General features: G+C 36.1%; 1 protein-coding gene across 1 annotated transcript; it reads right to left on the bottom strand.

Annotated features, from left to right (window-relative positions):
* Positions 1-352: 352 nt before the first annotated feature.
* WDR77 (WD repeat domain 77) lies at positions 353-11,921 on the bottom strand. Its single transcript, XM_034414310.3, has 10 exons — positions 11,549-11,921; positions 9,795-9,980; positions 8,596-8,737; positions 8,465-8,514; positions 7,153-7,223; positions 6,880-6,934; positions 5,113-5,184; positions 4,902-5,010; positions 3,340-3,408; positions 353-2,209 (listed from the first exon to the last, which is right to left on the bottom strand). Exons 1-10 carry the CDS (start codon positions 11,670-11,672, stop codon positions 2,047-2,049), a joined length of 1,041 nt encoding a protein of 346 aa, XP_034270201.2. The 5' UTR covers positions 11,673-11,921; the 3' UTR covers positions 353-2,046.
* Between the last annotated feature and the right edge of the window lie 344 nt (positions 11,922-12,265).

Below are 12,265 nucleotides of genomic sequence, written 5' to 3'. Positions count from 1 at the left end.
CTTATGAACTTGCAGCATCCCCATGGTCATGTGATTGCAATTTGGATGCTTGACATGTGACTCATATTTATGACAGCTGCAGTGTCCTGGGGTCATGTGATTTTCTTTTGCAACTTTCTGACAAAGTCAATGGGGAAACCAGATTCGCTTAACAGCTGTGTTACTAATTTAACAACTACAGTGATTTACTTAACAAACTTGACAAGAAAAGTCGTAAAATGGGGCAAAACTCACTTAACAAATTTCTCATTGGGCTCAATTATGGTCGTAAATTGAGGACTGCCTGTAGTCCCCAATTTTATTAAAACCTGCAGATATAAAAAGAAGACAAGACTCAAACAAAAGTCACAAATTTAAAAACAAAGAGGTTTATTTTAAAAACTGCCTTCCATTTGAGTACGGTTGTTATGCATTTCAGATTTCACAAGTCATGGGACAGTATTCAATAGTTAAGAACATCAAATAACTATGTTTCTCTACCTTCTCCAGAAGTTCTCCTAGCATCTCATTACAAAACCATGATGTGCCACATCAATATGCCTATAATTTTTATTCCAGAATGAAATTTGGGCTTGAATATAGTGAATAAAATATAACATTTATAAAAACATACATGGTTAGAAATCAATGGTGGACAACCCCAACAGCTAACAACACATTTTACACCAAACTTGCCTGTTTCTATGCCTTTCCCAAAAATGTGGAAGCTCATACTGAAGGCAGGAGTTTGCAAGATTTCAGTCTTTTTATACTCAAGGAATCCTGGAATGTCCGCTAACTTCAGAATAGCCAATTCCCTTTTCCATTCATATGCACAGCTGTTTGGATCTGTTATACAATCTAAATTAAAGCAATTAGATTCAAAGTGTCTCCCTCCTCTCTCCATGCATTCCTAAATGCTGAACCAAAATAGGAGAAGTCATAATATAAACATATCCAAAGACTTCTTGCCAAGTAGCAAACAAGGGAATCTGCAGAACAGTGTCTAGGAAAAGTTTCCCCTAACCAGATGCCCTGTAATTCCCAGAATTCTTAGCCAGCATATCCTATGGGAAGAGCAATCCCAATGTGTTTTGAGAAAGCCCAGTTAGGAAGGCTTCTCTAATGAGTATTGTAAGACAACTTAAAGGCAAACGGCACTTTAAGATTCATAGAACTTACAATAATACCATTTTTGTTATACTACTTATCAAAGACGGGGGTAGGGGAGTAGAGTGAAATATTAAGTATCTGCTAAAAAAACTATGGAAGTTCTAAATACAGCTGCTTTCTGAAGTGGCCTCGCTTTAGGGAAAGATGTGGACTTTGAAAAGGAAACTTGGAAGGCTGGGTCAGGTCCAACAAGATATGCTATGCAGAACATTTTTCCCAACTATTGTCTCCGGCCCTTTTTTTAAAAAAGCACATCCTAAAGCTAAGATAAAAATTATTTTGCATACACCTTGCTATTGTTACAAGTGAGGTTTTGTCTGCAATGCATGCTAGAGAACCATGGAAAGAGTTGCTGTTCAAGAAAACTATCGGATTTTATTATGCACAGTTGAATGTATAAGAAATTCTGTATCAGGAAATTGGATAAAGATTTTTTTTTTTTTGCTTCACACTAGAAGATTCCCCCAACTGGAATATGCCAAATTGAAGCATTCAGCCTCACAACTAAACTGATGTATATGCTATGTGAACTGAGTATATTAAATTATAAATTTGACCAAAATCTGGCAGGCAAATCCAGAAAGGCCTGTAAGATTTATTCCACAGTAAAAAATACACAAAGAAAAATATGCATCTGCAACATTTTCAAGGTTGTATAAAGTATTGCCAACAAAAATTAAATGAAACCAATTCTTTTTGTACTATTGTCCAAATCACTATAAAACTTCAGTTTCTTGCAGAATTTGACTGGCTGCAATAAGCAGCTGGAAGGCATCTCCCATTCATTTAACTTGAAATTGTTATAGGACCATTCTTTGCTGGAGTATTATTTAGCTCCGTTATATCTCCCCACAAAAAGAGCCATTCCAGAGGAAAGGACCCAGGAAGTACAAACTATGCAGTGATAATATCGTTTTTCCCAGAACGGTGGTTATTCTGCACTGGTATTGTGTGATGTAGAACTTGATGGTCCCATCCAACTGTTGTCAATGAGTTTTTATTCAAGGCAGACCACGATAAGCCTGTTACAAAATCTCGATGAGATCGATTCCTAAAACTGGGAAAGATAGGAAACATTTCTGCTGTTAGTTTAGAAATCCACAGGTGAGTTCATAAATAAATAATTATTAATACCAGACTACCTGAAAATTACAAGGAAAAAGATGTGAATTGCTAAAATGAGGAAAAACTAATGTTTGAAAGCATTCCACATGAGGTTATCTGTAAACATTGACTATGCTCCTTCAGAAATAAGGCAATGAACAAAAACTGCTTTACTCTGTTCACAAAGGGCCATTTTCCATGTAGCAAAAGGTAGGACATTATTATTTGACTCATATGCAGAAGAGATCAACCAATGAAAGGGCTTCTGGAAGGAAACAAGGCTTCTCCTCACTAAAGTCCCACCCATTTCCCCCAAAATATGCAGCCATTAGAGTGACATAAATCCAGCTTCAGTCTGCATTTAATTTCCCAATTTTAGATAAACCCTTATTAGTGAAAACTAAAGGAATACGCTCTATTTACAGTCCACACATTATCTATTGGGATCTTCAGATGGCGGAGATAATGTTGGTGTTCCACCATTTGAAGATCCTGGTGGATAGTGGGTGGACTATAAATATTTTAAATAATATAATGGTTCCAGAGAAGGGAATCCTTAACCATTTCTGAAGCATCAATGTAAGCAACAGTTTCTAATTTTCTCTTGTCTAGAATAGAGGTGATAGCTGTTCTGAACAGAGTCTACAGACGTACTACCTCCCTGCAATGCAGCGTCCAATTTCCAACTGAAGAAAATACACACTGTATGGAATTCTTCATTTTACTGTATTATCCTACATGCAAGCTGCTTTCATTGTGCAGGGATGACTTTGGATAAATAAACTCTGGATAAACTCTGTTCTACTCTTGCACGGATTCATTAACCTGGTAGACCAATTATGAGGCTCAGGTGATTTGCCTTTGGCCACAAGATCCAACCAGGATAAAAACAAGCATGCATTGTTCTGATCATCACTTTAACCGGAGGTGGCAATTTGAATATGAACTGCAGTACACAATTATTTTTATATAAATATATGCAACTTTTAACCAAGATGGCAATCATATCACTGAGAGCCTAAATGACTATATGGCACAGAAACTGAGAGAACTGCAAGTGGATTGAACTCTTTTGTAACTCACACTTCTGAAAAACTGGAGTCAAGAACAACGACAGAACAATCTTCACTGATAGAAGCCAGTTGAGGTGAACTAGAAGAAAAAGCTTCTATTAACACATACAATATTTTTTTCTGTTTTTTGTTTAAATGTGACAAACAAATATGAGAGCTTATTAATGACATATAAATAAACATGTCATAGCAAAGAAAACCTTATAATCTGTATGTTGAAACTGGGGAAGAAACAGAAATAATTATCAGATCAACGCAAGTGAGCAGACACAGAGATATATTTATGACTGATACAGGAAAGACTAAGGGATAAAGCAAACAATGTCATCCAACAGGAGAGGTATAAAAGAGACTGCCTGAAGTGGGGGAAAAAATTACACTATATATTTAGTGAGTTCCAGAGAGAATGAATGGATTAGCTTTACATACAAGAACCTTTTTTTGTAACAACACAACACAAGATGAGCAAAGATAAAGTAGCTTTTGTAGTTTAAAACTGAAATTAAAAGATTAACAATATCTTAGTAAAAGCCAAATCTGGTTAGGTAAAATCACTGTTGTATTTTAATTTTAGCCAAGCGTACCAATTAAGTCCTTTTTCATTACAAAAGAGCATCAACTGAAAATAAAGATACCAAATCAAATTTGTAGTAAAAGAAAATATTGCACAGAATCTAGAAGAATTAGTAATTTTTTAGCCTTCTTTGTGTAAAAGGCAAATCTAAAGCTGAACGACAAATTTCTAAAGAGAACTGTAAACTTGAAAAAGACTTTCCATAGAGACTTCTCCTTCTGTTGACTACTGAAGCAGACTAATCTTCCAGGTCCCAAGTGACAACCTATAACCAGAGCCATATACTTCTGAATTAGGGAACATAGATCTTTGTAAATTCAAATGGCCATGGGTAAATTCTTCTGGATTTAGCAATTTTACAAAACATCAGGAAAGGGAAGAAGCTTTTTTATCACCTTTGACAGATAAACCATTTTTACATCTACTTGGAAGGGAAAAAGCTGTAATGCTTTTATAGTGTTTGTAAATGCAAGGCAAGATTAGTAGGCCTTTTTAGTTTTCATGGTGCTGTTTGTACAGTTTTTAGAAAGCTTTTCTTTGTCTAGTGAGTGTACATGTAATTATTATGAGACTGAATCAGTCCACTGCAGGATGAAAACCTGCTCATGAAGATTATAGATTATAGATTATCTATCAATTTGATCCAATATAGATTGGTATACATTTTTTTATTTATTTAATTGATTTGTAAAATTTCTTGGATATCCATCTTACCACAGAATAATTCTGGGTGGTTTACAATCTTAAAAGGATAAAAACTATATAGGGACATATATTCACTCAGCCACCTTCTATGACTAGAACCTGAGTCTCCTCACTCCCAGTCCAGCCCCTTAGCCATTACTTCACGCTGGCTCTCATATGAATATGAGATAATGTACACTTATACACATGAATGAGTTGACATCCATGAGTGAACAGCACATACATTTGTAAATAAAAGTAACAGACAAACTACATACAATTCCATATTTTTTTTTTTGACACCGCAGTCCTACCTGTGTGCAGAAAAAGCAAATCCTGTGATACTACGGGAATGCACAGTTGAACTGATGATGGTATCTGGATTCTTTGTGTCTATAAGTGCAATCATCCCACTTTCGTCACCTTTGAAATAACAATGGAGAACAAACAGCTGTAGTTAAATGGTTATTTAATATGTAAAAATATGTAATATGTAAAAAGGATTTTTAAAAAACAATTCCTTACCCAAAACAAAAGTGTCATTTTGATGTGGATGCCATGCCAGCGAGGTAGAAAGATTACAAGAGGCATTGCAAGCTGAATATATGTAATGACAGAAAAAAATATAATTAGGTTCGCAAGTCTTTCTGTTTCATGGAAGACAACTGATTGCTAGCTAATATTCAAAATAAAACACACACAAATAGATATTTCTTCCTTTAAACATATTTCTATATTTAAAAAAAGCAGTTTAAGACTTTACTCATCTATCTAAAAGTACCTGATTTTTACCTAAAACAAAAATAGGTTGAGAGAAGTTTTAGTCATTTATTTATTTCTTGCATTAATATTCTGCTTTTTCTTTGGGAATCTAAGGGCAGAATTAGAATTAGGAATTCCTCTAATTTTATTTCCAAAGTCACCATGGAAGGTTGGTTAGCTTGTGAATGCATCATTGACCATAAGTGACCTTTCAAATTTAAGAGGAAATGTGAAACAGTCCTATATTTTATGCTACACTATTTCAACTTTGTATCTTTTGATTTTCCTTTTAGAAGGCCAAAATCTAAGAAAAAAGACAGGGATACAAAGGGGTGAGGGGAACACTTAAAGCTGCTGTCCAGAGCACTTAAGCACTTGAGCACTTAATTAGATTACTTGTTACAATACTTCTGGATCCTGCATGCATTTCTACAATAAGGACAATTTAACATAAAGATTTTTACAATTCATAATTGGATTTCTTTCTTGAATTACATGATTCAAGTGACACCATCTGCTGCCAATAACTATGCTAAGCACTAGGGTGTGAGCTGGCTTTTAGGCATACTGGTAAACCATTAGTTTTGGGCAGATTAATATACTCCATCTGACTCCATCATGCAGTGAGCCTCTCTTACCCAATCTCACCTCAAACCCATTCTTCTCATTTTACTGACTTGGAATAATGTTATATTTCTGCATTCCACAACTAACAATTAAAGCCAAGTGTGAATGTCCCAGGCTTTGACTCAAAGTGAGAGTGCAAACCACAACTTAAGTGATCATTAATATCCACTCTGTATATCTATAAAACTGCTCTAATGACTGGCTTGTAAACCAGAGAATAGACTCCATACATGAAAGAATTAAACAAACTCTTAAAGCATTCCTACCATAACTTTATTTTGTGATTATAATTTTTGCATAGGACAGTGATTCAATCAATGTTAAGAATGTATGGTTAGAAAAATTTGTTTCATGGGGAACAACCACATTTCTCTCTAATCTTTATCATAAAGATCTCCAACAGTTTCCTGCTGGAAACTACAGTTCACTGACATTTGAAAGTTACAGGGTACTGTCACTTGATCCCTTGGGCTGTTTCCCTGAGATTTATCATCTTCTCCCTGTGAGACTGGAAGGAGAGATCCAACCCTAGACAGGCAAAATCTTACATGTGTCCATTCCCTGCCAAAAAGACAGACTAGGCATAAAGAATTTTGGAATCAAAAATTTAAACCTTTTCCAACTTTTTGCCAATACCAACTGTCCAAAAAAATAAATAAATAAATACTGATGCTTCTTTGGGTCTTCTTCTGATGGCAATGGATGAAATACTCTATCCACCTCCACCAAGAAGTGGGTCCCCAGGAGTATATGAGAGTATGAGTATCTTAAAAAATTGTATTCTTAGGACCTTCCAACTGGCTACGGAGTAGCCTACTCAAAGGTTATGTCGGAGGGGAAAGAACCAACATTTTTTCTACTTAAAGGAGAAACATTTCCAAAACTATCAAATATGAGACATACCAATTCGAGATGCTGGCTTTGGAGATCTGGTATCCCAGAGTAAAACCCTGCTATCCTAAAGAAGTACAAAATTAATAAAACAGAATTAAAAGTGAAATTGTCAACCAAAATATACTCTGGCATTCCAGTTTTTCCACATTTCCCCATTTCTTTGCAATACTGTACTATTATCCTTGTCATCCCTTTGACACTATCTAAGATTCCATTCACTTTTGCCTTGAGAAAAAAGAGGTTAAGTCTACAGTAATTCAGAAATTAAAAAGTGGAGTTTACCTCAGCGCAGGACAGGAACACTGTATCCTTTCCAGGGCAGGCGGCCACACAGGCCACTTGACCAGAATGGGCTAAAAAATAGGGCAAAATGTATATATATTAATCTGCATAGAACAAAAAACATAGTGCTTCTTTATGCTTTTTCCTGATTAGTACAATTTTTCTTCTTAAATAACTTTCAAAGAATCTCAAAAAGTAAACAAGGAAGTAACTGCTGGACAACAGTCCTTGTGCAAAGGGAGTAATAAAACACGAAGTTCGGGGGGTTTTACTTCATAATGAAATATGATTTATTATTTCATGGTTAAGTGCTTGGTGGCTTTGTTGATTTGGACAACTTAGAGCAAGTACAATTGTAGAAATATAATCAGTGGAATTCTACTCAGATTCTTAATATTTTGCAGTAAAAAGCAATGTTTTGTAGCCAAAAGCCTAAATTGAGTGCATTTCAATAATCCAAGAATTCCCCTTGATATTTTTCTTTAATTGAAACTGCCTGAAATCTATCTTGTGGGAATGAGAATGCTTTTAGTCAATTTGAGCCACCACAATTAACTTAAAAATTAAGAGGTTAAAAAAAAAATTCCTGGATCATCTCTTAAATAACAATTATGGCTCAGAATTTTGATTCATCTCATGAATCAGCTAAGTAGAGTAATAACCCTTGTTAAAAACTGAAATTGGGGTGCCTCTTTCTGATTTTAATATCTTGTTTTTTTCACATCATTGTTTTGCAGTAAATTTTAAATACCTGAGCAATCCAAAAATTTCATATAACTTTCTGTCTCCAATCCATGCTGGACAGAACTTGAAACATGACTCACACAAAGGAAAAGCAGCAGCTACATGACTACTCCTTTCAAACTCCCTGTCCAGTCCTGTCCACCATGGATGGCATAGTCTTCACCCCACTGAGATGAATTCAGCTAAAAAAAATTGGATTGATAAGACCACTTGAAAAATAGTAACTCTTTCACAACAAAAATTGATTTTTGAAAACTACTGGGGGTCTGAAAGAACACCAATCTTCTGCCAAGTTGTCAATCATACCTAGTACAAATTATGACAAAACTCAGATGCACTGACTGTAAATAGAGAAAAGAAAGTAACTGGACACCAGTGTGTTGAAGGAAGACATTTTGATTCAACTCTACTCATTCATGAAGTTTATTAGATCAGATTGATATAACTGTCCTCAAACCTCCCATATGAGGATACACTGGGACAAAGGTGAATCGCTTGCAATTTACTTGGGAAGAAAGGCAAGATGAAATAATTGAGTAAGGAAATATTTGGCCAGTTTGGCTCTTACCTCTATATGTGCTGAGTACTGTTTGTTGAGGGATATCCCAGATCTTCACACTAGACATAAAAGTTAGATCAGGTTTATGAAAAAACATAATGTTTTTATATAAAGCAGAAAAACAACAGCACAAGAGTCACCTGAAATCTTTGCTGCCACTGATAGCCTGTGTATTGTTGGAAACAACACTCACAGTTGTCACAATGTCATCATGCTCATATTTACAGAATTTGTTCACTATCAGAGTCTCATTCTCATCCAGCTCCCAAAATTCCAGAGCACCTGAGGAACAGGAGAGAAGAAAGTCAAATTCATACACTGCAGCTTGCCTTATTTGATTGTCTTAGTCCTGAAACTTCAGTTTGTATACAACTTGGCAGCTGGGCTTGTCCTGGTAAGAATGTAGAGACCATTACACCTGGGCTTAAAGTACTCCAGTTGTCATTTTGTTTCTGGGCAAAATACAAAGTACCTCTTATGACCTTTAAGGCCCTACAAGGCTTAGATCCAAGCTATCTGACGGAACACCTCATTTCACATGAACATCTATGCTTTTACAGATTGTCTACCTTAGTGTGGCTAAAGTTGCTAAGAGTTTGTCTGATTTGGAACCAAGCCTTCTCTTTTACAGTCTCAGCTCTTTGGACCACATTTCCTATAGAGATGGGCCTAATATTTCCATTAGCTTTTTAAAAACCCATTTAAAGCACATATGTTTCTGTCAGGATTTAAAAGTTGATTTTCAACAGTTATTTTTAAATGTTTAAGTTTCCTATGTTCAATGTTTCTAATGTTTGCATTTAGAAAAAATATTCAACTGTTAAGTCCCTGAACGATTTCAGTACTGAGCAGTGTGTCGAAATTAAATAGTCACCAAGTTGCCAATATGTGGTATTTTGATTTGTTCCATCAAATGTTCATTGAAATATGGGATACCCTAAACTACAATAAAACGTAGCTTCATTACAAAAAAAAGAAAGAAATTACTCAAGTACTCACAAGAACCTTCAATAATTTTTACATCATTGATTGTTTGGCTAAATCACACACACGGAACAGATAAGGCAGAGAGAAGCAGACACTTTTAATTTGTCACTGGCTTTAAGAAAGAAAGAAAGCAAAATCTCAAGCTTGCATCCAAACTCCATTGTCCAGTTCCTCCAGAATATTCTGATTTTCTGTAGGATCATTCTGCTATTTTTCTGGAAGTGATTCTTCCAATATGGGAAGTAGTTTTTAACATTCTTGAATCAACAGGTTCTAGGAAATTTCATTCTATCTTTGACACTATCTTTCAACTCTAACAAGTTTCAGGAGACAAATATCTTTTGACACTCACCTGAATCTGATGCTACCAAGATTCCTTTGTCTGCTACCCACTTCAGATCTGCTATACCTGCTTCAGTTTGAACACCCGCAGAGCAAAAACCTTCATTAGGAGCTCTTGATGTATCTTTGAATACCCAAATGGAACCAACCCAGCAACGACCACTCAAACTGGATGCTCCCAGGAGCAGAGAACCATCTGAAAAGCAAAATTAAAACAGATTAGTGTAATAAATATTTTAATGTATAATGAATAAAACATTGAGTTTTGCATTTTACCCAGGAACTTTATTCTTCAGCAGAGAACTGTTCCAATAAAGAAAATGTAGTTTTGTCTTGAATGATGTTCTTAAATTCTTAGTCCAGTTTTGGATTCTACTCATAGTGAGGGCGGGAAGTATAGGCTTCTTTTGCATATACTCTCAATTTACCAAAAAGAATATAATGAGTTTATGTATAAAGTATAAAAATATGAAGAACTAATGAAATGCTGAGGACAAAAGTATATTTCATGATGGCACTAAAAATATCTGAGTAATAGAAGGGAGTTCATTCAAAGATAATCTAGCTATTTGCCAAGGTGAAAATTTAGACTCAAGAGTTCACCAAACTGTTACTTAAGATTTTTTTATAACTAAAAAAAGACCAGAGGATTGTTCAACTCTGGTAAGGTTTGAATCTGATTTTTTAATGACAAAAGTTTATCCATCTTTTAATAATGATGAAAATGCCTCCTGAGCATCAGAGGTGCCCTTCAATCAACATTCGTGTGTGTGTGTGTGTGTGTGTGTGTGTGTGTGTGTGTGTGTGTGTGTATGTTTTCACGTATGGAGAAAAGCTGTCTTTCCTGAATGGTGTCCAGATGTATGAATAATGCACTACCCATGAATACTTTAATACACAGTTATAGAAGCAGACTAAAGCACAGTGGTTGCTACTAGCAGTTTACATTCCTAAAAGTGATTGAGAACCTCAAAGAACTTTCATATAGCCAGGCGATATCTATATTTACTGTATTCAAAATTGAGACAGACAGTTTAAAATATTATTTGGAATCACACTTTGAAATCGACTGATCTAGACTAGAGTACCCTTGCCTACATCACACTAGGATTTCTTCAACTGCCACTGTCAATCCTGATCACTTGCTATGAAGGATGGGGATTATAGGCAAGGATAACTGGAGTTTGAAATGTTGGAAGACTGATCCTACAGTAAGTTTTATACTCTGTAGTGATTCAGAACAACACAGGATAATTGTTGGGTTTCTGTCATTCTTTTAAAAAAAGCAAATAAAAATTATAAAGACATCAAAGAAGACATATTTAAAATTGTGTATAATGAATACTACATAAATATACTGCTCAAAAAAATAAAGGGAACACAAAACTACTGTATTTAACGAACAAAGTATTTAATAAGGCTAGTTCATTCATTCAGATCTCGGATGTCTTCTGCTTGTGTTCTTTATTTTTTTTGAGCAGTGTATATTAACAGAATGAAACTCGGCTCACATGGCAAAAATAGCCAATTTAAAAGAGGCTCCAGCTGACAGCGGAGTTCACGAGAAAGATAACGTGGGCACCCACAAGGCATACGACATCTCGGATCCCCAGCCACCCTCACCCTGTAAAAGCTTGCAAGATCTCTGAAATGCAGGCTACAGACGTTCGGGGCTACACCTGTCATTATTCCCAGGCAGCGATGGTGATGAGTTGTAACAAAGGGCGCCTGGGGACACCTCCTTGGTAAACACTCGTGGGGTACCTGTTCGGTAATGGGCCCCGTCCAGGTGGCGCTCCATACAGGCGGGAGCGTTGGGCGGAATATTCCACTCGGGTCCGGCTTCTGCCTCCACTGCATGGCCGGGACTCGCCTTGGTTTCTTCCATAGGTGCAGCAGTGAAATGCGGTCCAACAAACTCTAAGCACGCCCACGTGTTCCAAAAAAGACACTCTTACCGCCCCGATAGTACTCTCCCTTATCTCGCGAGAACTTCCAAAATACCCTCAAGGCGGAATTCAAGCCTGTGCATGCTTTTCTCGCGATATTTTCCTAGACCGTATAATCGAATTCTATAGAGCTGGAACCAAGTGTTTCTCAATCTTAGCAATTTAAACAGTATGGACTTCAACTCCCAGAATTCCGCAGCCAGAATCTCGCGAGAACTTCCAAGATTCCCTTCCAGGAGGGAGTCAAGACAGTAAAAGATTTTTCTTGCGGTATTCTCCGAGACTACAGAATCAAACTCTAAAACAGAATAGGAACCAATAGAGAATAGGAACCAATGTTTTCTCAACCTCAATAACTTAAGTTGTGTGGACCAACGCCCAGAATTTCCCTGTTAGAGAAAATTCCCCATGTGGTTAGGGAATTCTGAGATTTAAAGTTCACTCCACTTAAATTTCAGAGGTTCAGAAACACTGAAATAGAAGACGCTTTAACTGAAGAATTAAGGCATGGATTATGGAGCTTAACCTTTTG

Source organism: Pantherophis guttatus, chromosome 3 (assembly GCF_059756535.1).
Source record: "Pantherophis guttatus breed Tessera chromosome 3, ASM5975653v1, whole genome shotgun sequence".
NCBI classification, from domain to species: domain Eukaryota; kingdom Metazoa; phylum Chordata; class Lepidosauria; order Squamata; family Colubridae; genus Pantherophis; species Pantherophis guttatus.
This window is presented reverse-complemented; position numbering and strand designations above follow the sequence as displayed.

Excerpts from the sequence above, each read along its gene's own strand:
- WDR77 (XM_034414310.3), bottom strand. The coding sequence starts at position 11,672 with ATGGAAGAAACCAAGGCGAGTCCCGGCCATGCAGTGGAGGCAGAAGCC. Across the intron at positions 8,738-9,794 it reads CTTGGTAGCATCAGATTCAG|GTGCTCTGGAATTTTGGGAG; the intron begins GTGAGTGTCAAA and ends CCTGTTCCTCAG. Across the intron at positions 7,224-8,464 it reads AGTACTCAGCACATATAGAG|CCCATTCTGGTCAAGTGGCC; the intron begins GTAAGAGCCAAA and ends CCTATTTTTTAG.